Raw genomic sequence first — 27,964 nt, forward strand, 5'->3', positions numbered from 1 at the left:
CCTTGCGTTTTGCGAGCTATCATTTCAAGTTGTCTGTTTATTGTTGCGAAGATATACGTTTGATGAAGCATCGCACGTCTTTTCTGAAACACCCTGTCTACGGCTCATACACATGCAATGTATACTTTTGACATATTACATTTCTGTTGCACATTTAACATAAGAGTATTATGCACTTGCAAACTCCGCCAATTTAAGCACAGGCAATTTTTTTTTTTACTTTTGTGCTGCAGACCGATTTTCAAAGAAAATCACGCTGGCTTTGTAGAATAAAAAGTTTTGATTACATTTTTTGCTTGAAAAACAGCATGCAGTGAAAGGGTTTAAAAAAAATCAGGAAAGCAACATTCTGCCACTTAAATCCGGAGGGTTGGCAAATGTGGAATCATGTTCCACGTGTCGATATTTAAACTGGGCAATTTTTTGTCTCTCCTCTCTTTCACGATGATCCAATACAAATGTCATAATGCACCCGGCATGTGGCAGCCTCTCCTTAACAAGATCCTTACAATTTCACCAGTTCTCATTTTCAAAAGTCATTTCGACGGCGCGGGTACATTAATACCTGCTGGCCTATATCACCCGCTCCTTATGAGCAAGTACAGTAGATATATATTTTTTTTGTTCAGAAAACAATGGAGCACCGAGAAGCAATTGCAATATCATACCGCACGACAGAGGAAGAATTCATACTCCGACTGGCAGCTTTCACGGCCACAGTACTTTTTTTTTTATAAACGAGCAGCCTCCTTTGCGTTCGTCACAGAAGAACACATCACGGATCCTCTGAGTTAAGCCGCTAATTTTATCCCCGCGGGTTTAAATTAGGGATTTAAGAGGGTTCGCTTGGAAGCGGCGTGGCCTTGCGTGGTCCCCCGCGTCCCCAAAGTGTCGATTGCATCCCCACGCTCGCCTGAGAGGGGGGGGGGGGCGGTCTAAAACGCCTGGCACCTGCTGCGTCTCGCGCATCGTGCTGCCACCACCCCCACGCCCCCCCCCCCCCCCCCCGATGACAGAGCTGCCTCGCGTGGCGTCCTCACGTCACGGGAACCGGGATCATGCCGGTGGCGCCGGCTGGGGCGAACGGATAAATCCGGCACGGGTTTTTTTTTTTAAGGACGGTTCACGTGCAGCGCAGGATCGTCGTCGTCGTCATCAGCCTCTACGTTGATATGCGCTTTATTTCACGATCCAATTTTCGGAAATCATCCTCTGTGACTGGGAATAACTTTGACTCCTTGCCTGACTCCACTATAGTGGGTATTTTTTTTTTGCGCCATACTATCTCAGTAGTTAACATCTCGTCACGGTGGTGAGATGTTAACTACCTCGTCTGGTACAAGAGAGGTCGTGGGTTAGAACCCGACCCTGATGCCTGTATATTTGGAGATTGTATGTTCTCCCCGTGGTCGCGTGGATTTTTCTCCAGGACCTCCGGTTTTTCCCTCCACATTTAGAAACATGAGTATTTGTCTGCTATGAATTTCCACATGATAAGCCACTTCGTTGCGCTATCATTTGCATCCAGGTCTCTTCTGACAATGAGGTGGGCCTTGCGTGGTAAAATAAAAAAAAAACATTGTTTAGTTTAGTTTTATCTTTGCTTAAATATATATATATGTATAATAATAATTAACAAACATAATTGGTTTAGGTCACGGATTGTCAGGGCTTGGATGACTGCTTCAATTTCTGATGAGTGGAATGACTTTTCACGTTCGACAAGAGGCTGACACGGGTGGTGCTGGGTAAAAATGGATAAATCCAGCTCGGGTTTTTGGGACATTTCACGGAAAGTTCACATCGTCGTCATGAATCATGATTGTACCGTGCCACCTCCCATCTGGGATCAGGGCACACATGAGAGAATTACTCAGTAAGGGGGTAATAATTACTCAGCAACAGTGTACAAAACAAAGCAGAATAAGCAAAAGGGTTAAGCTAACCCGTGCTTGAGACTACTTTTAAATAGGTCTGAAACTATTTGCGTCGCAAATGGCAAACGTTCATCTGCACTAAATGCGAATGCCTTGATTGGGGCTTTCTCGTGGCAGCTCATGTTGTTTTCATGAAGCACCGTCTGCAAATTGTAGCACAAAAACATTCAAATTGCGCCAAGTTAGGTTGTACATTCTGTCTAAACCCTGCCAAACTTACTGTTTTCTTGGTTAAATCTTCCATGCCAATGCGGTGCTGAATTAGATTAAAAACTTTTTTCCATTTATCGGCATCATGTGTCAGATGCCAACAACGTCTGCTTCCATTTTTGGAGATAATAGATTGTATTTTTAGCTCCCCGGCGTCACGTATTGTGTCCCACCCCCGCCACCTTCCCGCTTGTATGTCAAGAAGTCTATCATAAGACGAGCGCGTGGGCCCAATTTAATTTGCTTTTACATTTTTAGGGCCGCCACGCCGACGGAATAGCAGCCCAATAGCCCCACCGAGGCTCCGCTTTTACCCCAGCACCTGTTCCCCCTTGGCTCCAACTGTACGCGGTAGCGTTGCGGCTCACACTGCCAATTCCTTTGCGGCGATCGCAGCCTCTCGTTTCGCCGACAGCGACGTGAAGGCGTTGTACGCTCTCCAGGCTGCACCGGTACGCGGAGTGCACGCGTTCGGGAGGGGGAAAATCCCGGCCAAAGTACGCTTCCTGCCGATGTCGTCAATCCACTGCTGGGCAAAAGCCTCCCCAAGTTGATAATAGTTTTTTTTACCCTTTTATCTGGCAACAAAACTGACACCTTTTTTTTTACAAAGAGTCATGTTTGCATAGACCACAATACCTGCAGTCATAATGCAAACAAAAACACAACTCTGATAATGTACGCACTGTCCTTGAAGTTGATTGTTCCACACCCGAGACAGCTTTGCATAGAGCCTAGTCTCACATGGTGTTGGACCAGATGACGCCAAAAGTTGCATCCACTTCTCACGACCTTTCGATGTCACGGAGACAAAGATTCCCGTATAGCCTCTAACGGTTTGTTGGAGCAAGTGCTGTTAGCGACCGCCTATGAAGGCCGGCAAGGCACACGAGGAGGTGGGTGATCAGCACCACGCCTGTCTGCCCTTGTCTCCGCAGTGGCGATGTTTACATACCGCACCAGATGCTCATTTGAGGCTGAGTCCACCTAGACGAGGTCAGGGACCGGTTCAGATAATCGTCGCCGGTGTTGGCCGTGAGTGGGAAACGAAATTGGGTCACCAGGGTTCGTAGCGCATCGCGCTCACCGCTACACCACCGCTCCCCTCGATGTAACAATCCACCTTGCCACCTGCACACGAACTGATTTCATTGCTCCATCTCCTCGGTTGCACGCCTTCTCAGGCACGTTCCTTTCCTTGACCTTTGTGCCGTACAGGTTTGCTTCGTAGACGTTTATATCGACGCGACAAATTCCAAAAGTAAACCTGAAATTGCCAGAAGTATGCGACCTTGCGTCGGATGCAATCGTTTGGCATAAACACGCGTCCAGCAACATTATGCCGCGAATGGGTTTCGTCGTAGTAATGCTGGGAAACGTTTGTGGAAAGCGATTGTAGGTTATCGTTGTTTCAATATCACTCTTCTGTTCCCTAATGTCACTCTTCTTTTCCTGAGAGTGCTGCTCTTAAGATTGCGTGGCCAAGGCGCTTGTGCATACTCCCTCCCCAGCAGAGAGATCAAAGTGCGCTATTCATTCTTTAGCATTTCGAGGGAGTGCAGACAATTGATCAGACCCGAACCTCTGCCAATGCCTGTGTGTCGGATTAATGTTCCTGCCACAGGGCAAAGCCAAAAACTAATTCTAATAAAAATGGACTTCTCAGCCTGCTGAAGGCAATTGCATTTAATCGTCCCTCGCACATATAACGTTGGTTTTCCTTCTTTAATGGCCCTGTTTCCAAATGTATTTCTATTAAACTAAAATACCATGGGGGAAAGTTTTTGCCTTCGATATATTCCTGCATGAGCTCGCTTGTTACATGTATTTTGGTGCATATTGGATATTATATGCTGATATATATGACAATAAATGCGAAAACATTTTAAAGACTGTATTGGCGGTGCATGGCTCACATGTATTTATGTATATACTAATATTTTTTATGAATACTATACAAACTTTTCCAGTCATGGACAATTAGCGTCACAAATATTCCTAATCAGCCCGTGAAAGTCTTTATTTGTTTCCGTATTCTGTTGTAAAATTTACATTCCCCAATAAAATCGTGGTGCTTGGTACATGCCTAATTTAAAGTTTGGTAATATAAAGAAGTTTGGTTTCATAACAACATTTGGAGGTATTATATAAGTATAATGAAGGTAAAGGCGAAGCCCTGCAAGTGCTTGCTCACGCCACTGCTATTGGAAGGGCCTCCACTGGAGCAAGCTCCAGAGATCGTCTCTAGAGGGGTATTTGGCCTACTCTTTCACGCGGGCCAGACATTTTGAAAGAAGTGGCAGTTATCCACATTTGACCCCACTTTACGCGACCTGCCGATCGAGTGCGCACACTAACGGCGTGAAAAAATGGCGACGCTCTTTGCGCCACCTACGGCGTTCCACATTTCACTTCTTCCTTTCATTTTTGTTTCCTTTTCCGCAGAGGAGGACGCAGGGAGCAAGCCGCTGGCCGAGAGCGGCGGCGACTTTGCGGTGCACAAGGCGGTGGAGAAGTCCAACAGCACGGACCCGCCGCCAGACTCCAGGTCCTCGGACTCGTCCCTCTCTCTGCTCTCGCCCGAGGAGATCAAGTCCATCGGCGACTCGCTGAGCGTGGAGCCCAAGGTGTCTGGCGACAAGCGGCAGGACGGCGACGGGCACGAGGTTCAGAAAGCTGGCGCCGAAGAGGAAGCCGCCAGCAAGACCAACACCAACAACAACAACAACGCGCTGTTGGTGCCTGCCTTCGCTCGAGACGAGACGCTGTCCACCACCAACACTGGCAGCAGCGGCGGCGGCGACGGCCGCGGCCCGGATTCGTCGGGGCGGGCCAACGGAGGCGCCGTCGCGATTCCGATCGACAACGAGCACGCGGCGAGCTCCGATCCGAATCCCCCGTGGCCTCGCGCATTTGTCTAGGAGGCGCCGGCCGTCAGGAGCCTGCAGGTGAGTGTCACGATGACGTCGCCGCGCACCGTGACACCTGCCAGCTTACTGGGGGAGGAGCGCACCGGGCGCGAGACGCCGTTGACGGTGTTTAGTGCAGGCAGAAGGTATGCACCTCCCGTGTGCTTTTTTGTTAATTCTGTCGGACTTACGTAAGTTTTAAATGAAATGCCTTCACAACAAAACAATCCTCCCGCACGCTGGCCTGCTTACGGCATGAGAAGGGCATTCTACCTCGTTGTCATGGTGAGTAAACATAGGATTTTGCAAGGGATACAATTTCTAGTAAGAAAGCAAAGCGCAAGAGATGAACTTTCTTTTTATCAGCTCTGCTGACCGCTGACTGACAAATGTGCTCAGGGGTCCAGCTGTCATCGTTGAAAGGAAGCAACACCGATGCCTAATCTGGGACAGGTATTAATGCCCCACATTATGCAATGTATCCTGCCTCGCGTGTGTTTGTCTCGGTCACACGGGCCACAATAATCACTTTCAGGGTCAGGGGTATCAACGTGTAATTTGGGCTGGACGAGTCGTTACCACTGGAGGGTCTGGCAGTGACACCCGGCCCTTTGATGTTCAAAGGCTGTTCATGTATCGCAAGCAAGGCGGTAAGCCTTCTATTGCACTGCAATCATCAGTATGTATTTTCATTTTAATTGTAAATTTTATTCAGACCGCATTGAGCATCCCTGACCAGACAGAAGCTTAGGCATTTGAAGCCTGAGAAATTACAATTCTTTTCACGTTTTCACTCCGACCTTTGCGAGTTAACGTGTAATAATAATCGCGTTGAGAAAATGCTTATATTAGAAGCATTGACATTCTTATTTATCTTCTGCTGTTTCAATAAATGAATGCCATCTTAGTGTGATTTTTGGGAACCTTGTGAATTGACACCAACTCCTGGGAATTGGGAATTTAAATATACGCAATATTATGCTTATCTGAAATTATCTTGGATTTAACATTATACTGCCAGCTGGTTCTATTATAGATATTACCCTTTTTCTATTAAAGCCAAGCTAACCAAAGAGGAATTTAAATAGACACAAGGAGCACTCCTGAAAAAAATATTTGCTCCTTAAATGCAATTAGGATGGAGTTATGGGGTGGGCCATGCAAAATTACAATTTTAATAATTCATGACTTTTTTTATTATGGGATATTGGCTAGTTTTCTGACCTTGTGTGGAATATGATATACATAATTTAAATATCCCATCTATATATCTGTGCAGTGTTTATTCAGTTATGTTTGCCTGCAGGTAAAGGCAGATTAAACGTAATGCGCACACAAAGCGAGCGTTGACATTAATTTGTAGGTGATCAGAATGACATGTCGGGGGGAGGTATAATGACAAGTCCATTTGCGTTGCAGCAATGGCAAGGTGATGACGAGAGCCAACAAGCATCCTCATCACTACTGCCATGTGTGACAGCGTACGACAGTGATCTGCCACCAAGTTTGGAATACTAAGATTGGTTTACCATCATCGTTATCATTTCGTGTGCATTGTACCAACGAGGTTCGACAATTTGTGGGCACAGACCCTTGATTAAATAGGGTGCCACGTTGGTGAGATGTTGACTACCTCACCTGGTATACAGGAGATCGTGGGTTCGATCCCAATCGTGACGCCTGTTGTATATTTGGAGTTTGCATGTCTCTCTCCCCGTGGTCACGTGGACTTTTCCCCGGGTCTTCCGGTTTTTCTCCCCCACATTTCGAATCGACATCACGTGTTTAGAGTATGTTGCTGCTATACATTTCCACGTGATAAGCCACTTCGTTGAGCTATCATTTGTGACCAGGCCCCTTCTGAAGAAGAGCTACACAGCTCATTGGGCCGTTCCTGATAAATAAAACAAATTCGTCAGCTGTGCATGGCTCCTTTAACAGATACAAGTGTAGAGGATGAGGCATCATGTTGCTCATCACCACAGTCCGTGCTCTTAGCCTAGTCGTCATGGGCCCCAGGCATCACCAGATTTGCACGTTGGGTCTCCTGACCCTGATGGAAGAGAGAGAGAGAGTCTCCGTCAATCGTGGCCTCATTTTAAGCAGCTGCTGAAGTTGCAAGCAGCTTGTGCGTTCCATAAACGCCTTCGCGCCAGACACTTACGTTGAAGCTTCACGTTGGGAGGAGTAAGTTGCGCGTGGTGTTTTGAGACTGCGATTCGCAAGCCTCCAAACGTGGTTCCATTCTCTCCAAAAGGGTAGTGGACCGCTGGGATTTTACGGTTCTGCAAATAGGAGTTGGTGCTGCCTTAAAAAAGTGAGTTTAACACGTAGGCTTTCGCGACCAATATCATCCATTCTAGGTTTTTTGGGTGAGAACGCGTAAATATAAATGCGTCCTTAAATCCGCCACCAGCTGACACAGCTGTATAGTAAGCTTTGTCGAGTAATCAGAACAGACAAATCTGGCTGTCGCCTGATGAAGCTGGTTGTAATTACTGCCAAAACATCGTACTCAGATTGTAAATGTTGTGGATTTGCTCTCCAACACACCGGTGTGCTGTACTAGTAACGAATTGGCACGTTCTGTTTACGTGACAAACCTTACTCATTGGCTGTGTTGGGTGGTGGCGAGTATAACGACACATTTATATCTTTACGTGATCTACCTAAAAAAAATCTACATTAAAAAAGTAACCCTGCACCAAAACGTTGACTTGGTAAGAATTATTCTGGGAATAGATCAATTCCTACATGTACATATGGGCAGTTTTATTTGGTGCAAGTTGGTGAAAGTTCCCTATTGAGGCAAGGTTACTGGAGAGAGCACTCAAAGACTGAATTATCTCTATAAATATAGGTCACGTCAATACTATTTACACAACTGTGCGTCAACAGGTGACTCGATCTCTGCACAAACTTTCTTTTATTCTGCATTGAAACTCGCAGCATTACATGTGTTGACTGTGGCGCAGGTGTTACTGCAAATTATATATCCACGTTGGTGCACACACACACACACCAGTAAAAAAAAAAAATATGCCTTCGGCTTAAAGGACATTTTGCACAATTCCCGCAGATGCAACCTTTGGAGAAAATTGCACGGCGCGCCGCAGTGATTTGGAATAATTGCAGCTTTTCCACGAACGTTTAAACGCACGCCAAAGGAAGGGTACAAATAAATAAATAAATAAATATATTTATAAATAAATAAAACCTCTGCCACTTGACAGGACAAGATGTCACAATCACAAGCCCCGCAGTGGGTAGATGAGCCGGTGGCACTCTCAGCTCACGTAGACAACAACATGGAATTCTCTCCGCCACCCGCTGTGCAACGGCACCATCAGCCTCCCCCCAGAGCCAAGCACAGCCTCCCGTTGCCTTTTGACTATGCACTCATAATGCCATCCAGCTGAAGGTAAAACAAATGTAAATGTGCAAGCCCTGCAATTTCTTCTAGATTTGAAGCTTTCGTGACTGCAAGGATTCATATTCTTAGGTTTTTTCGGTAAAGTCACATAGGTAAAAAATTTAAATCTAAATTAATAAAAGTAAAATAAAATAAAAATGAAATAAAATCACGACGTTTCGGAGGCAACACAAGCTTCCGTCTTCAGGTGGAACCGTCACAGCACGATAGCTGTATCAAATAAATGAGAAATTCCAAGAGATACTACCCCGTATATATACTGGTCAAGCCGCACCAACCTTACCATAATAATAAAAAGGGGGCCTGGCCTGGCACATCCCCCCCTCAACCGGTATATATACGGGGTAGTATCTGTATTCTTAGGTTTTTTCGGTAAAGTCACGTAGGTAAAAAAATACAATTAAAATTAATAAAAGTAAAATAAAAATAAAAAATCACGACGTTTCGGAGGCAACACAAGCTTCCGTCTTCAGGTGGAACCGTCACAGCCCGACAGCTGTATCAAGTAAATGAGAGATTACAAGAGATACCACTCCGTATATATAATGGTTGAGGGGGGGGGGGGGGAAGGGCCAGGAACGACCCACTTTTTATTATTATGGTAAGGTGCGGCTTGAGACTACTAGTATCTCTTGGAATTTCTCATTTACTTGTTACAGCACTCGTGCTGTGACGGTTCCACCTAAAGACGGAAGCTTGTGTTGCCTCCGAAACGTCGTGATTTTTATTTTATTTTTATGAATTTTAATTTTATTTTTTTACCTACGTGACTTTACCGAAAAAAACTGCAATTTCTGCTTGCTCGCGTAACCCCTGGCTGGAGGGCCTCAGCTCTGGAGGGGCCCAACTCTTCTACGCTGGCTAGAAGGTGACTTGGAAGCCGTGGGAAGTGCCCACACTTTGCCCCACCACATTGCGACCTGCCCACCGAATCAAACCGCGGTTGCAATCCATTCACCGTCTCGTCAGATCGATCATGACTGCCCGAGCAAAGGTTATTAGATCCGTGCGGTCCGCGTGGCACAGAAGTGAATGCGGAGTTCGCACGTGAAGGATGACGATGCAGTGCCGCGTGAAAGGGGCCTTCGGTGCTGCTCTCTCCTCGGCAGCTGCGGTCACGTGTCGGCGTTCAGCTAGTTCGACATCGTCGGTTGAGCATGCAGGATCTCCGCAGGGACCCGTCTTGCGCTGTCTCCTCCCAGTCACCGCTGTCGACATTGCACTCAGCCAGCTCTCGCTCTCTGCCAGTGATCACTTTATATTTATACTGCTGGGTGGGCACGGGCGTGTGGGACGGGTGTTTCAAAAAACACTTGCCCCGTTAGTTCAACTGGCGTGCCGGGAGATTTAGCCAGATCGGCGACCTCTGGATTGCACGTTCAGTGCGGCACACTACCATGGCCCTACCATGAAGCAAACAAGGCCGCTCCAAAGGCCCCATTCTCTATCGCTGAAACGCATGTATAGCGCAATGGTCTGTTGGCTGGCAGGGTGCTATTAGAATTGGACAGTAAATTCCGCATGTCTGAAACAAGTCTTCAATGGGTGCCTGTTTGGTGTCATTTTTTGGCAGGCCAAAAGTCTTTACAGCTGCTGCTGCTGCAAAAGTAGAGTAGAGGGGATAACATTCTTTGCCAAAAAAAATAAAAAAGGAAGATTTTTTGGGGGGGGTAAATGTTTAGTTAAAAATAAAAGGCGACTGGCTATGAAATATGGGGGGGGGGGGTGGGACATTGTATAGCCAGCTGACATATGATGGAAAATGTTTTAAATCATAAATCTGCTCCTCATATGGTCGCAAGAGTTCCTAAGCATTGAATATTTACGTCTTTTCTGACGGAGAACGTTGTTCCAAAGACTCAGATGTGGACACTGCGGGCGATTGGCACTAACGCTCCACTGCTCTAACCGTGGCTCATCTGCAGGATGCATATGAGACCACAGCTCATGCACATTGTAAGGCATTGTGGTTGATTATAAGATCGGCTGCCAAAAGGTCTTGACCATAGAAAACCTATCTGATTTTCAACTGTTAGTTTTGCTTACTGTTGTGGTTTATTGGTCACATCATTATACCCCAAGAAATAGGTGACTTCTTTTACATCTTCGTCATCATCATCATCAGCAGCAGCAGCAGCCATGGTCAATCCACTGCTGGATGAAGGCCTCCACAAACCGTCGCCTCCTCCTTTCACGATCCTGCTATGTAATAATTCGCCTTAGCACCTGCACACGAATTGATCTCAGCGCTCCATCTCCACCGTGGAGATCCTCTCGAGCGCATTCAATTCCTCCGGTCCATTTACCTGCCCACACAGGTCAGTGCATGTCGGACGTTCCGCGGGGACAGGAGGTTGAACAGTTCGTGCGCTGGCGATTCGACGAATTGTCACAATTCACGAACCGATGCTCGTCATGCACAGAAGTGTGTAGTAGTACCTGCTGCACTGGGGTGGTGCAACGACTTGGGCAGTTGCTCCCTTCTCACAGAGTGCAAAAAATAGTGGCATCCCTCCTTGCTTCTCAGATCCAGAAATTCAGATCTAATTTAATACGGTTAGCAACACCTTGAGTAGCGTAGCCAAAAGGTTGCTTCTGCGGTGCGCAGTAGTGCTAAGGGCGGAAAAAAAAATAAGTCTGCCATCTGTCTTTTATTTTATATTCTTGCATTTAACGTATATATCTTGCAAGTGCATATTTCCATGCAGGCAAGTATGCTTTTAGAAATAACATCCTTCAAGATTTTTTTTTTAACCTACCATATAAATTCTGTTTTGGATGGGTTGTATTTGCGGCCGGCATGTGTGAGTTCCATGCAGACACGTTCGAAGTTTTTACATCGTTTCAGCCAAAAGTCTGCAAGCATTTGGAGGAGTGCCTGGGATCTGTAACGATCAATAAACCTATTTCAGATCCTCTTCCATGAGACAGGTGGCGCAAATAAGATTTTATTGGGTGAAACACGGGCAGGAATACAATTCGATTCATTATATTACACTGCACATTGGGGTGCAGCCAATGTATAATGGTAAAATAAAAATAAAATAAAAGTAAAATAAAAATAAATAAAAAATCACAGGAAGTACAATACCTGCTTTCATTAATTTAAATGTTTTACCTACGTGACTTTACCGAAAAAAAACCTAAGAATATGAATCCTTGCAGTCACGAAAGCTTCAAATCTAGAATCAATGTATAATGGTTATTCATACCGGTCACTGTTACCATCCAATCTCCAGGCGTGGCAGTTTGAAACATCGGATACGTTTTTTAAATCTCGCTCGCACACCGTGCTGGCCTTAATAGGCGCTCACTGACGGCATTTTCCCTCAAACGTCGTTTGCCCTTTGGTGGTCTGCGTGTCGACACTCCACGTGGAATCGTTGTCTTCCTACGCGGGGCCGTGTCGCAGTGATTCACGACTTCAATTCCCAGCCACGCGTGGTGAAGGTGGCACGTGTGTGGTTCTGGTCACAACCACCTTCCTCCTGCGCCGTGTCATCCTTCATGGGAGCTCGTTAACAGCAATCGCTTCAACAACTTGCATGGCCATACAAGGGGTTCTTTGCATGCTTGTGTGTACGTGTGTGCTTTGACATATTTTTGCTATAATTTTGATGAATTAGTGCTTGCTTTCATTAGAGATCTCAGTGCCCAAGTGTGAGCATTTACCAGCAAACTGTTTGAGTGAGTGCGGGTAGTTTTTAGCTGTTTTAAGCCTTCTTGACTTTTAAGATGTTTTGGGAAAAATGTGAGTTGCTAGAAATAGGTCAAGAATAGGAGTTAAAAGCCACCTAGCTCTCTCTCTGACGTTAGCCAGAAACAGAAGAATGAAAAGCATTGATGAACAAAATGTGACGGTGAAATGATGGATAGTGGCTTAAGATGTATTTTCTCCGTGCAGGTTAAAACGAATTCTCACAGCTACGTCCCAAACTTGAATAGAATTTATGGGCAAATTATCAGATGCATCATCACACAGCAATGCATTGTTGTTACTCAAATATATGTGCCGGTTATTTGTTTGGATTGCAGAATCGTTAATCCAGCACAAATATTTGTAAAAAAAACAATCAAATGCTTCAGCACAAACTTGTACGACCCATTTGTTGAGGGGCTTGCTGGGTGTGGGCCTCCCAAAGCTTTGCAAACATCTAGATTTAAAACTTATTTCTTTAGCACCGTTTTTGTGTTTAGTTTGTTGTCCTTCCCCCCCCCCCCACCACACACCTACGATTACCGCGGTTAGATACGTACGGTGTGAAAGAAGTTCAACATACATACGTGCACGCAGCGACGCTTATTTGACCTTACTTCACCACGCTGGTCAGTGCAAGTTGGCGAAGGCGAGAGTACACTACCCTCTGCCGCCAACAACACCTTCCATACCTGTTGTATGCATGGTGGTCGCCCGTCCTTGCACAATCCAGGCTCAAGCCTGCTCATCTTCTGTGCTACAACGGCGCGAGGCGCATTGTGGATGATTCAGTCCGAGGTCATAGTCAAACCTGGCGAATTGCCCGATGATGCTGGATGCAATTACCAGCGAAACGTCGTACTCAAAAATTGTAAATGTTGTGGTTTCACGCTTCAACACACCGGTGGGCTAAAGCAGTGAACTATTTGTCTTTTGTCAACGTGACACTTTTTTTGCTGATTGGCCGTGTCGGGTGGTGGAGGATTACGACACATTTATAAATAACGCGATCTAACCCAAAAACGTTGATTATGAATAATATTGGTCGCGAAAGCCTACGTGTTAAAAAGTCTAACCTGACACTGCAAGTTAATTTCTATTATCGGATGGATAACTCCAGGTATCTGTTACATGAAACGCCTGGAAACGATTTACGTTTCTCGCTCATGACTCGGCACCGACGATAAGGTAACAAGGAAAACAATTCTGCAGGTGTGCGGACGCGGACGCAGACGCGCATTAGATCTCCCGGGGGAAGAAAAAAAAATATGATCATTGTCACCACTTGCCCGATAACAGATACTAAATAACACGGCATTAAAGGGAGTGATGGAAGATCTGCCAGCCGATAAGCCACTGGGTGTCAAGACTCTGTTTGCAGGGGAACGTGAAAAATCATTGATCGTGGGAATCTGTCATCAGACTAATCCCCCCCCCCCCCCGGTCCTTAAGATGCAGCATCATACATCTTTCTGGCTCGCACATTTAAATGTAGCATAGCCCGATGCAGGCTCGTTACGTGATGCGGTTGTATCAAACTTTACGGCTGGATGAATGCCAAAGTCATCGTTTGCGGAGTAACGCGCTGGCTAATGTTACAACTGGAAGTGTGTTCCACTGATGAAAACGTTCCTGGGGACATTTTTTCTCTCTCATTTCCAAGTAACGCTTTAACATGTGCCACAGATGGGCCAACGATTTTCGAGTGAAAATCTGCTGAATAAAGTTTGATAAATAAAATCCAAGCGAGCGCTGCATTTCGATGCATTACATGTCGCTTCAATACAGTTTCAAGAAAGGTCTCAATCTTAGATGTCACCAAGTACAGCTGCAACAACTTTAATCGGCGATCTGCAATTATTAAATGTAGGAAAAAAAATCCGTAATGTCTCGATGAAGTAGATTTCCAGGCAACGATGTTAACATTGACTTGAAAAAAATAGTTTTTGTTTGTTTCATGTGTCCAAAGATGTTGTCTCGGTACGGTCAAGGGAGCCTTCAGATGAGACGCAGCTCTTTGAAATTTCAAAATGTATTCCATATTTGGTCGGCGTCCTTTACGGAGAGAACACATTTTTCCATCGCTTTTTAAATTATCATGTTTTTTTTTTACTTGTTTGTTTTTCTCGAGCGCTAAATTAACCGTCACCATACTCGACATGAAATCTATTCCATGGGGTACCTTGGGAACCACTTTCTCCGGCTAGTTTGGCCTTGTGACAACCACGTGGCCAGGGGGGGCAGCAGTTACTGCAACACGTGCCCTCGTCACGTGCCGGCCGTCACGTTGAATCGTATTTTACAGAAGACCCTCCTAACCAGCTGTAAAGCATATTTCTCCATTTCGATGATTGTTTTACTTACAATTTATTATTACTTATTTATTTCGACGTTGTGTGATTGATGCGGGCAATTTCCTGCATTTTAATTTACACATTCACCGTGAATTGCGGTCATTAAGAAAACGCAGCAAGATTCGGGGCCTTCTGGATGGTTGATGTCCTAATACTATTTTTGTCGACTGGAATAAATTAGAATCCTGTTGATTCAGCAAAGTGAAGGTGTTTGACTGAATATTCACGGCACTGGGCATGTTTCCAGTAACAACACGGCCAGTAAAAGCTATGAGCTTCGGTAACACGGTAACATTCTCGACACCGTATTTTCTTTTTACTTTGCAAGCTGTTAAGCTCATGCTGGTGGTACACGCTTTGAAAAATAATCAAACGTAAGTTATGTTGTGGACTGCAATTTTACAAAAATAGGTTTAGTATGGGGTCAACGCACAGTGTGCATGTTTATATTCATGATGAAGCGGTATTGGGGAGTGATAGTTTCGTAGCGCACTGTGCTACGACCCGGGTTTGATTCCCGCTCAACATCAGTGGCGAATCTATATGCAACATTTGTGGATTCGCCCCTAGGTCAACTCAGCCTTAAGTGGGTATCTGATGTAGTGTGTACACATCAGCACTGGAGAGACAAAGGCGTCATGTTTTTTTCCCGGCCACACCACCGTCTAATGCGTGCCCCATGGCAGCTTTCTTCGGTGCTGTAGCCACCACGACTTGCTCCAACAGCCCGTGTGGCTTACACAGGGGATCTTTGTTTTATTGTGTAAATACATTCAAATATTTATCTTCAAGAGGCTCAGGTTTAGCAACATTGTCAATGCAGCGGCTATTGCACTGCAGTGTTAGCCCCAAGCGGCCTTATTTCAAATCCCAGGCCACGCACACATCCGCTGCTCTCTAATTGCCACCGGCAGTGAATGGGGGACCCCCCCCCCCCCCCCAGCGACCTGACCCATGTTCTCTTAGTGACTGCTGATAGGGTTGAAGTGTCTGGGACCCATGCAGAAAGCACAGGGCAATGAGTGCTAAGAGTCAGGTGGCATGAGCCAGCAGCCAGTACTGCTCTACAGGCCGCACCATGAGCCATTAGGCATGGCTATTGCGTTCATATGCGACAACTTTGAGACATTATATATTTAATGGCAGTTCTTTTCCACTTCAACCTAATTTGAAGGGTTTAATGGAAACTTGTTCCGAGTAATGGGCTCACGGTTTTTCACTTTGTTTGAGAGATCCATTTATCGTGTTTAAATAGATTCAGGCAATATATCTCACCAGCCTAGTTTGCACATTAGCACAGTAATGATCATGTCACTGAACTGAGACGGTTAAGCCAGTGGCAGGATCTTGGAGGTTACACAATGTTTTCTTTGTTGCAATTTAAAGTTACGTGGTGGAATGAAGATGAGGTTTGTCAAAGTTCTGGGAGTCAGTCTCAAACGAAATGTTCAATTACACTGGGTAAGCAATTTCGCACCCTGTGCTTCCTGCACTTGTGAACGAAACCAGCAAAGGATCTTCTTGCACCTTCGACGACAGAGGCACGAGGAATATTCCCATCACAACTCGCCTCTCACGACAGCCGAGTGGCAGCGTCACAGTGGCAGCAACTGGCTTCGCCTCCGCCTGGCTGTGTGGGGCTTGTTGTGTGTCACCCCCTCGTATGCACGGTCATCTCGGTCAGTCGACCCGTGGCACCTGGCTCTGCCCCGTGACCTCCTGCCAGCGGGCGTTCGACACTTCACGTGGCCTCAAGACGCACTTGGCCTGGCACAAGCGTCGTGGTGACGTCACCGCCACTTAGTAGCGAATAGCGGTTGTTGTTGTTGTTGTTGCACGGTGGGTTTTCTCCGGGAACTCCGGTTTCCTCCCCACATGCCACCACCCATGAATGGAATCGGTTAAACATACCAATACGGCACCTTCCTGAAATGTAGTCTTCAGGCTCGGTGAGGCTTTGCCGAGATGAATAAGTAAACAACTTTACGGCAACGGTAAGCCGGGTACCTCTGCTTTACTGATTTATTGAGTAAACGAAATAATTTTGAAGGCATGAGCACTGCTTATGTGGACAAGGGAGGCCCCTTGCTCGCTCCACTTGGCACACTCGGCCAAAGCAGCCACAACCCCCATTGAATGGCCGTGTTCTGGAGCACCTGTTAAACGCTAACGTCCTTGACCTTCTCAGCAGCATTTTGTGCTGTTGAGGAAATAATTAGTTCCAATCACTTGTCACGCGAGAGAGGTTTGTTTGGCGAGTGTTTTGAAATGAACCCAGGGGCTGGCCTTGCACTCGCTTGGGCCAAACACGAGGCCACGGTGACTTTCCCCCAAACACAGGCATGGACATCATTAACCCGCCCCCCCCCCCAAATCTTTCATTCGTTTGCTAAAGTAGAATGCCAATTTTTTTCCTTCATTGTCAAAATTCGTTCTCGTTTTCATTGTACGTTCGGCTTGTTTGTTAATTGACATTCACGTTAACTTGGGCCACAACTGCAGCACAGTGTCCGAGTACTGGCAACGGTGTTTTTGGGGCCTTTTATAAAGACGCTTAGGTGGAGTGGAAGGAAAGAGTCCAACATCTCTCCCCGAGCTGATGGCTTTCTCTCACGCTTGGTTCATGAAGCCGGGTCCGACCCCGAGCGATCTGAATCAGAATATTTGGACTGCAGGAGGAGGAATCCGATGAGCTATGAAGCTCTTTTTGACAGATGTCCAACATGGGCCGGGTCTGCAAGTCGTAACTTGGTTGGGTGCGTCCACTGCAAGCAAACTTCTAGCGGCTGTGAATTTAGAAGCATCGGACTGCTCGGTGATTTGTGATTTGGCATATTTCATCGCGCACACATATGCGAACCCCAATTGGTTGTTACAATTTTGAATACTCTGCTTACTGCCCGTGTTGCACAACTACTCAGAGATGAGGACAAAGCGGTCGCGGGGCAATCCAGTACTGTGATATTCCCAGAGTGATTTGGTTGTGCAACTGATGGTTCAGTTGTGGTGGAGCCGGTTTTAAGACTGGCAGCTCACAGTGAGGCTTACTAGACCTTAGTTTTTGCCTTGCAGCACCAGATATGCTCAGCCAATCTTTACGTTCCTGCTAAATGCAAATCCATGATTTATGATTTCTTTCATGGATTATTTTTTCCCCCGCCCATGAACGTAAACGACACTCGAAGGCACAATGATATTTATAGTATCTGTTTCATTCATGAAAGTAGGACCGGTATCTAATTTTTTTTATCTCTATTTTTTTTGTTCTGTGGAGAAATTGAGGGAAATCCTTGGTATATTAACCATACTGCCAAGGGGCGGGGTACAAGCGTAACGGGTTACCGTTTCAATTGACATAAAATATTTTTTTTATGAACTGTGCAGGCAACGGAAAATGTTCACAGCCATTTCAAAAATGTCTGAACGTTATTTAATTTCAGAGTTTGCAGAGCACTGATGCATCACGAATTGCAGTCAAACCAATCATCTAATTTATTTTAAACCCAGAGAGCAGTATAACACTGTAAATAAAACGGGGTTGTTGCCATGGTGTGACTTTGATTCAATCTCCCGGCACGGCAGTTGAAACAATGGAGCAAGCTCCTTAAATGACTCCACTGCCATTAGCCAATGGGCACTGCCACCTCTTCCAAGACATCTTGCCAGCGTGAAACAACGAGGCCAAAAATAGCCTCGAGAGGGGCTTTTACATGGAGCAATCTCAAGTGAAGGCAATTGCAGGACTGCACCTTTAACTTAAAAAAATACAAATAACTCATGAGATCTATTTCAACTTCATGCCAGCTTTCATCGAGGGCAGGGGTTTGTTTGGCATGTTTTGTTTTTATAAATCCCCCCTCCTCTCATCCTAATTACTTAAGTTCGTACATGGAAATGCTTCCACTGTGTGTCCGTTGTGACCGCGGATACCTTCCACGGGAAGCCGGTCCTCCCCAAGGGCACATTCAACAGGACGCTTCCCATCTGCCCTCGAGCTGCAGCTCCCTGGAGGCATGTCGCGAGACCTGCCACTGCCCGCAGCGCCAGGGTTGTTGCCATGGTGGAGTTTGCCAGAGCCAGGGGGTTGCAAAAGGGCTGACAAGGCACAGGCTGCTCGCGACGGGATCGTTGCAAAGCCTTAAGCCACTCAAGGTGATGCTTTTTCCATGAAGGGAGAGTTGGGAAACAATTATTGCACAAAGGAAAACCAAATCTCAAGAGACCCGCCAATAACTCGGACGCCCCGTGGCGAACGAAATCAAAATCTACAATAGACGACGTCTCGGGCAATGACCCTACTTCAATAGCCCCAGAGAGGGGCGTTCATAGTAGAGGAATGCGTTCGCTGTGCTGCGATGAGGATCCATGGCCCGACACGTGTGTTGAGTTTATGTTATTTGTACCTATGCACGACAGTCAACGTAGTATCACAATTTAAATTGTATTACAGTATTGCAAAAGAAGTGGGCTTAAATTATATTTTTTACTGGTAGGAACCTCCTGGTTACACCAGCCCACAGGAGATAATTGTGTCCGTCCGTCCGTCGTGCATCCAAAAACGGGAGGGGTGGGGCTGGGTGGAGAGGGGAGGGTGGGGAGGGGCTGGGTGGGGAGGGAGGGGCTGGGTGGGGAGGGGAGGGTGGGGAGGGGCTGGGTGGGGAGGGTGGGGAGGGGCTGGGTGGGGAGCGTGGGGCTGGGTGGGGAGGGGCTGGTCACCCCGTGGTGCCCTTATAAAACTCAACGTTTAACCTACTCACGCCGGCTTGTGCCCGCCCTCACAGTCGGGCATATTTGCGGAATACACCACGCCGCCGTTGACCCTGGCCATTGACCGAGCAACCCAACGTTCCTACCAGCTCCCTCCGCAGGAATGTGTTAAAAAAGTTTTTGCATTTGTTCATTGTACATGCACGCAAATTGTAAACGTGTGCTTTAGCCATGCTGTCGTGGCCACGCTGCGACTGCTTGCCTGCAGTAAAATAGAATAAAGGGGGTGCTCAATTATTTATTTATTTGCGTGTGTTATTCCAATGTAAAGGCAAGCTGCTAATGATGAACGGATTCCACTCATTTAATTCCTCTTCACGGCGCCTCCTCTTTCAAATCCTCCTGCTCACGCAACAAAACGACATATTAATAATTAACTAGCGGTAACCTTTACCCCGTGCTGATTCATGCGTGGGGAACGATGTTAATCTCGCCTCTCTGGCACCATTCTAATGACGCATTTAAAAGCACTTTGACATTTTCAGACTCTCTACAGTAAAAATGCCTTTGCTGTGTTGCACGTGCGTGGCCCAACATTGACAAAGACAAAGATCCCCCGTATAGCCTTTAACAGACTGTTGGGGCAAGTGCTGTCAGCGAGCAGCAGCCTATGAAGGCCGGCACGGCACACGAGGGGGTGGGTGGCCAACACGACGCCCGGCCGCCTTTGTCTCCCCAGTGTCGATGTTTAACACACGGCACCAGGTTGACCTGGGGGGGGGGGGGGGGAAGAGGCCCAAGACCGACTCAGATAATAATCGTCACGAGAGTTCGCCGTGAGCCAGAGTCGAACTTGGCTCGCCGGGTTCGTAGCGCAGTGCGCTAACCGCTAAGCCACCGCTCCCCCATAGCGGTGGGCACGCACGCACACACGAGCACAGCTTTCCCCGTGACACACGCGCTCATGATTCACGTGCTTATGCTTATTTAATAGAAGAGAAAAAAAATGTCACTGGGGCAATGTTGAGAGTCTGAAAGCGTCACCTGGCCCTTTTTGCTGTTTTGTTTACGGTTGCGACACGGAAGGGGGGTGGCCTTCCTAGCGGCTTGACACACACCTCGGCCGGTTGCGATGCAGTTTGTCCCAGTTGCTTGGGAGCCGCTTCATTTAGCAACAGAAGCGGAGTGGGGGGGTGGAGGTGCCCCTACGAACGCTTTTGGAGGAGAGCATTGTTTCCATTGACGCCCTTCGCCGCAAAGCGTCACCCCCAACCCCGCGTCACCTACCGCCACAACACCACCGCTTGTTCGCCAAAAAAAACCCACCACCAAGGTGTGGCGTGCGAATGATTTTTGTTGTTGTTGTTGAAAATTACACGTATTCCGCTCCACCGCTTGATTGCGTCTCTGGGCTGAATGCGCAGCTGACGCTTTGTGTAGAGCTGGCGGGGGTGGGAGTTTTAAATCCATTCTAGATTTGAAGCTTTCGTGACTGCAAGGATTCATACTCTTGGTTCTTTCGGTAAAGTTACGTAGGTAAAAAAATGAAATTAAAATTAATACAAATAAAATAATAAAATCACGACGTTTCGGAGACTTGTGTTGCCTCCGAAACGTCGTGATTTTGTTATTTTATTTTTATTAATTTTAATTTCATTTTTTTACCTACGTGACTTTATCGAAATAACTAAGAGTTTTAAATCCATACCGATCGCACGGTGAGGGTGACACATGGGGCGAGGAAACGCCCGCGGGAGATCGTTCGAAGCCTTTTACCTGCGAGACCACGCACACCAACCCCAGTACAGGAGCTCCCACGATGGCACATCCATCGACTGTGGCCTTCTGTTGTTAGAGATGGGAGCACCTTGTCCTCATTAGGAACGTTAAGCTGTCTCTCCCTTATTCCCACCGCCTTCACAGAGCACAAATGGTTGGGACGGGGGGGGGTACCTGTTAGTGCTGCTGTTTGCAACTTGTGTGGCATGTGTTCAATTAGCGTGCGTAATTTGTTACAATGTGCCCCTAGGCATTGCGCCTCAATCTTAGGATCACGTGTTGAGGCGTTTGTAATATCGAGGGGATGCTTTGTGCAACAATGATGCGTTTTCGCCCCCTCCCAAATATAAAACAACAATGCCTAATGTTCAAGTCACAACATGTGCTCGCAAGTGCAGCGAACCTGTTGCCTCGGGAGTTTCGTTCTCGCATTGTTTCAGCGAGTTAATTAACGATTAATAGCCACCTTGCGAAATAATACGACTCATAATCCTCTCTAATCTCTCTGATCGGAAATGAGTAGAACTCTCGCGAAAGAACATTATCCAATACCGCATTATTCCACTTCTAAGGCAGTATTTGTTGATGGAGAATTCTGCCAATGTGTTTGTTTTCTTCCCAAACGTTTTGCTCATATTTGATGTTGAGCTGTGAATGCCCTCACAAAACCCTGCGCCTCGTCAGTTGAATCTATTTCTCGCGCAGAGCCTTGCGAGGCCTCGGTTTTAAGTAGCCCTCTTGTACTCAAAGTAGAACGCTGGGAGGGATGTCGACGTTGGAAGGCATTTGCATTACTTTGGTGGCACTGGCAAAAATATGCCCGCTGAATCATTGGCTCTCTGTTATCGCCTAAGTGCATCAAAACCTACCGAGACTTTGTAGGGCCTCCCGATGTATCAGCGCCAGCTGCTACCATCTTATAATAGACATGTGAGTTAGCGTACTAAATCCGATACAGGCTACCTAACAGAGTAAAACTGCTCACAGTGTGAAACAAGAACGAAAGGCAATTGTGTAGCATGTGCGTTTTATATTCTGTATATTTAACAGTTCTCTTTAAAACTCGTAAATATATTAAGAAACAGTTTTGTTATTTAAAAATAATCTGCAGTATTTTCGTTTTCCGACGTGCAAATGGAAATACGGTTAGGAGGCGAAAGTGGGGGTTACAATTTCAATGCTATTTTAATTCCTTAGCAGTGCTGCCAAATGGCACTGTTTACACAGGTGAACACGGCCAGTGACTTAAAGCTGAAGAGTTAAACTTTGCAATTACGGGCCAACGAGCATGCAATGAGATTCCTCTTTGTCCTGAACTGTCACGGCACGAGAATGGGACAATAATTCACTCGGGGTGTTTGTCTTTCATTCGAAGCTGTCACGAGCCACTGTTCTTGGAGCTGCAGGTTACACGCGATATTTTCCTCGCTCCAGTTTGATGGAGGATTTTTTTTTAAGTGGTGGAGGCGGTGGTGTTTGAAGGTTAGAGGAGAAAATAATACTTTTTAAGAGTTTAAAATATCAACTTTTCCATTTCCCCCAATTTAAGTGTTCTAATGCCGGCTATTTGCTAAGGGAAATTCTCGCTGCGGTCGTGATCGGTAAGTTTGTTCAAGTAGAACACTGGCTGTGGAGTTTGCACGTAAATAATTAATGCACATAGAATTTCAACGAAATAAAACCTGTGGCATGATACTAAGAGGTTTAGCGGAACACTTTGAATGATTTTTTTTTATTACTTTAAAATACATCTCAATGCATTTCACTTGTAACAGTTAACACATTTCTATTTAAAGCTTTCGTGACTGCAGGGATTCATCTTCTTGGTTCTTTCGGTAAAGTCACGTAGAAGGGAAATAATAAAATAATAAAAATAAAACATAATAAATAATTCTCACGATGTTTCGGCCACAACGTAAGCAGCCGTCCTCATGTGAAGAATGAAGCTTGGTGGTGTTGCATTCTTCACCTGAGGACGGCTGCTTGCGTTGTGGCTGAGAATGATCTTATTATGTTTATTTTATTTTTATTTTATTACTTCCCTTCTACATGACTTTACCGAAAAAACCAAGAAGAGTTAACAAATTGTCCTTCATCCCTTCGTAAGAGTCATATTAAATATCGGCCGTTTGACAACCCACTGCCACGTTGGTGTCATTTGAGAAAAGGCACTCAGCTGAGCGGTATGGCAGGAGCCGTGCCTGGGTCAGAAGACCTCTCACAACGGATGTTTATAGCCGCAGACAGGGATTTAACTTAGGTGCCGTGGGTTCATAGTGCACTGTCCTGACCACTGCGCTACCGCTCCCCTTACCCCTCGCCCACACATTCTTGCTCCCTTTATATTCAGGGCTAAAGGTGTGTGGATATTGTTTGCACCCTATGACACGGCATGGGTAATGATGATGCTAATCTTAATTTTAAAAAGCGACCTTAATAACAAAATGTCAAGACGTCGTCCAAATAGAACTACACTCCCAACTATGAATAGATTCTAAACTAAATATAAATAGCAACAATAATCACCTTCACAACACAGCTACAATGAACAACTATGATAAAAGCTAATGATAATAATTACACTCGCAATATGGGTAGAATCCAATCAATGTACAAAAAAAAACAATGAATGACACTAGGTTTTCAAACTAGATGTAAATGCTCTAACACGGTCACAATTATATTCTTGGTTTATTCGGTAAAGTCACGTAGAAGAGAAATAATAAAATAAAAAAAATAATAAAAATATAAAACAATAAAAATTCTCACAACGTTTCGACTGCAACACAAGCAATCATCATCAGGTGTGAAATCCACAGCAAGAAAATCCACAGCAAGAAAATTGCTGTGGATTTCACACCTGATGATGATTGCTTGTGTTGCAGTCGAAACGTCGTGAGACATTTCATTGTTTAATATTTTTATTATTGTTTTATTTCCCTTCTATGTGAATTTACCGAAAGAACCAAGAATATGAATCCCTTCAGTCACGAAAGCTTTAAATCAAAACGGTCACAATTTTTGACTTGGATAGGAAAAGCAGCATTCCACAGTGTCTGTGCATAGCAGTAGCATGCACGATCACCCAGCCTCTTTGATATTGCCGTGGAGAGTAGCGCGGAGTCCATGGAGCGTAAATTGTCAGCGTGAGAACGGTAGAGTCAGCGAGCGGCTTCCAATCGTTAGGTTGCGAGTTAAAAGCCTGGCTGGGGATTTGAGCTAATCCCATTCTCTGGGGTCGATAAAACGAGTACCACTTTGTAGGGAAGTCAACAGTGGTTCTTACCACGAAAAATCACTAACAACCCACGCTTACTCAAACTCCTCTTTCACCCTCCCTTCTCCATCACCAACACCATCATCCTCTTTCCCAAATTCCTTACCCATTCATCACCCTCATCATTAACCGCTCGTGCTCGTCCTCACTTTCATCATCGTTTATTTCGCACATCATCATCGACATATTCGTGCACTGCCGCCCTTTTTCTCATCCCATCACGTTTCTGCTGTAAAAATCACGATTTGTTTTGCGCCTTCCTTAAGGCGCTATATAAATTACAATAGGATAAGATAGACTCATCCCAACCATAGGAATGTGGATGTTACCAGATAGATGAGCACCACCTCAATGCTCATTTTAACAAGATGTATCTCTTTCAGTTGACTTCATGCATTGGCGTGAAAAAAATAAAGAACCTACAATGCAAGCATGTTGTTGAAGGCCAGTTATGCAAGCATAAAGTCGGCAGACTATCACATTGGCTAGATGTCATTTTGAATAAAGGCACAATATATGTATTTTTAAAAATATATTATTTCAGTCAAAGTTTAATAATTCCAAGTGATTTTTTGGTGCACAGACAGCAAAATATAAGTAATTACTTGACCCTGTACTGTATTTTAGATTGACCAGTACCAGTAAATCATACGTGGCCTAACCTCGCCCTGTATTTTAGAGAATGATATTTAACCATGGACATTAATTCACGTGAAAGCAGGGGCGGTTTCTTCATTAGGGCGATTGGGCGACGCACCACCAATGTCATTCAACCACAGAGTCACGCTAGCCGTCACTGCAGCCTCTGGATATAGTCCAATCAGCGTCATGTCACGTTCTGTGGAGTACCGCCTCTTTTGGGGCGATTTCACTCCGGCTGAGAATCGCCCCGAGTGGTCCCATAGACTTACATTGAAAGATGTTTTTTTTCGAACGGGGGCGCTCCAATGCATTATCTATGGCTTCCGGAAGGGCTCGCCCTAACGTGCTTACGTCATCATACGTGCTTACGTCATCATACGTAAGCACGTTTCATCCAACAATATAATTTATTGCTACCTAGTGGAATCTTTAATAAAATAAACTTGAGTGGTTTGTTTTAATAGTGAGTATATAAACAAACAAGATGTATTGTAAGAGTCACTTTATTTTTCATTAATATTAAAGAAGTGAAGTTGCCTTTACATGCTTAAGCTGTTAATTTATTCATTGCATGGGTGGACCTTATCCTTATCAATCATCCAGACATTTGCCCCCCCTGAGAGATTTTGCAGGAGCCGCCACTGCGTGAAAGTAAGAATTTTGACTGCACAGGTGGTCTGGGCCCCTCTCCCCATCCCCCTCTCAACTCTCAGGCTCAGCGTGCTGTGCATTGTCACGTGAGGACATGTGGCTGCTGAACGTAGAGGCATGTGCACCAGAAATCAAGAGCCTTACTTTAAACAAATAAAGTTATTGCACATCCACAAAGTATACAGAAAATAGCTTGTTTGGTTAAACGGCGCAAAAATTCCATACATTTGCCCTAAAAGGAAAAATTACGTACTCTATGTATAATTTGGGACATTTCAAGCTAGAGCCCTTCTTCGTGACATCACTATGATGTTTGTTATTTGTGCCTATGCACCATTGTTAATGGAGTGTCGCAATAAATGGTTAAACGAAAGGAAGTTGACGTTATTATATATATTTTTTTCAAAATACACCCGCTGCTTTGAAACGCAATGAAATGATTCACATCCATCAGTAACATGGTTTGTGTGGATGGATATGTGCCGTACATTTTGTTTTTATCAGTTTGTGAAATAGCAAGTATGGTTGGGGGAATATTTTCTTAAAGGACAATTATCTCGTAAAAAAAGAAGCAGACACTGAGATTAGGCTAAACCTCTCTCCCTTGGTATTCGGTGTGTCTGAGTTGTGTTAAACCCGTTACTCCCATTGCAGCAGTGACAGTTTAAAGTCTGCGTAGTTTCACTTTTACTTTCTAATGGCATTGGCCCTTTGTGTGTTTAATTCAGCTTCAGCCAAAAGTCAAACACGCCATTAAATGCAGTTTAATCTTTCAGGCTGGTACAGATAGTAAATGTTTATTGTGGTTCAATATCGTTACATTTAATGGGATTGCTTAATCAATTTTAACGTGGTCTCATTTTCAGCCAAAAAGATGTTACAATCATAAGATAATATTGACACATCTCACTAAATGCAGTCACAATCTACGGCCCTTTGTCAATGCACTTCTGGATGACAGTCTTAATCTAAGTTGTCTTGTGGTTGTTGTTGTTGTTGGTTGTTTGACTTGCATCCCACTGGGATTTTTGCACACAGCGTTGGTGTACGGTGATTTTTTTCTGCAAGGTTTTGCTGTCTTTTCTTGGATTTTCTGTTTGCACTTAGTCACATATTCACTTTGAAATGTTTTTGTTCATGTTTTTGTTTGTTGCGGTTGCACCCGATTCAAGAGCCGAATGGCTCACAGGTCTATACCTAATAAATGAACTTGAACTTTCAGCGGTCTGCATTGAAATAACGATACCGTGCTGGTCAAGTGTCACTTGGCGAAGGGGGCACTCAGCACTGGTGCAGATATTACCACTGATGTCAGCTGTGCCTGGGAATTGAACTCAAGTTACCGGGCTCATAGCGGAGTGTGCTAACCACTGTGCCGCTGCTCTCCGCAACTAACAATAGATGTGTACGTATATATATATATATACAATTGCCCGTTATTTCTCTACTTCAATTCATACAATTTTACTGAAACCGAATAAATATTTTTTTTAGTGCGGATCACTGCCTATATTTGAATGATGTATCGGATTTCCAATGGCGAGTCTTTCATTTTTAAAAGTAGTGTTGGTAACGCGTTGATCACAAACGTGTTAGTTGGAAACATGCATGCCTTGGAAACCATTCCCATGAATTGATATATCTCTGTGGCATTTTGTAAACTTCAAGGGACTTCTATTCGCATGTCTTTGGATTAGTGGTTGGCAATGCAAACCAAACTGGCCTGTCAGCCTTACTTGGCCCTTCCCCTCTCCAACCATTATATATACGGAGTGGTAGCTCTTGTGATCTCTCATTTACTTGATACAGCTGTCGTGGCTGTGACGGTTCCACCTGAAGACGGAAGCTTGTGTTGCCTCCGAAACGTCGTGATTTTTATTTTTGTTTTATTTTACTTTTATTAATTTTAATGTTTTACCTACGTGACTTTACCGAAAAAAACCTAAGAATATGGCCTGTGCCAGTCCTGCTGCTCAGATAGCAATGTTATTTATGCAAAAGTAGGGTCCTAATATTAAAACGAGCATTGGAGTGGCACTCACGAATGAGCATTGGGGGACACTCATCTCGAAATTCCACGTTGTCATGGCAGGGATCATGTTTGTTCCTCTTTAAATTAGCCTCTACCCCTCAGTTCTGGTCATTCACCCTGGTTCTCTATATTTTCTACTTTTCACACATGGCGCATTGAGATCTACGGATGAAATGCGCGTTAGAAATGTAAATTAGTTGTATTATCATGATCAATCACCATTGTCATCGACGGCCGTGATCTATCAAACGGGATGATGTGCCATCGTATCTTTCATGGTGTCCGAAAGCAACAATCCATCTAGCTCTTGCACATGAGCCGATCTCATCTCTCCAT

At 45.2% G+C, this 27,964-nt stretch overlaps 1 protein-coding gene across 2 annotated transcripts in view; it reads left to right on the forward strand.

The window, feature by feature from the left end:
- The window catches only part of LOC133350030 (uncharacterized), a 75,890-nt gene that overhangs the window by 43,433 nt on the left and 4,493 nt on the right, over positions 1-27,964 (forward strand). For both annotated transcript variants that reach the window (XM_061563988.1, XM_061563989.1), the window contains one exon: positions 4,593-5,095. In XM_061563988.1, coding sequence (XP_061419972.1) covers positions 4,593-5,068 — 476 coding nt within the window. In that variant the 3' untranslated portion in view covers positions 5,069-5,095. The remainder of the gene's footprint in view (positions 1-4,592; positions 5,096-27,964) is intronic.

The sequence above is a fragment of the Lethenteron reissneri genome, chromosome 32, assembly GCF_015708825.2.
Source record: "Lethenteron reissneri isolate LAM-NWPU_2019-01 chromosome 32, ASM1570882v1, whole genome shotgun sequence".
NCBI lineage: Eukaryota > Metazoa > Chordata > Hyperoartia > Petromyzontiformes > Petromyzontidae > Lethenteron > Lethenteron reissneri.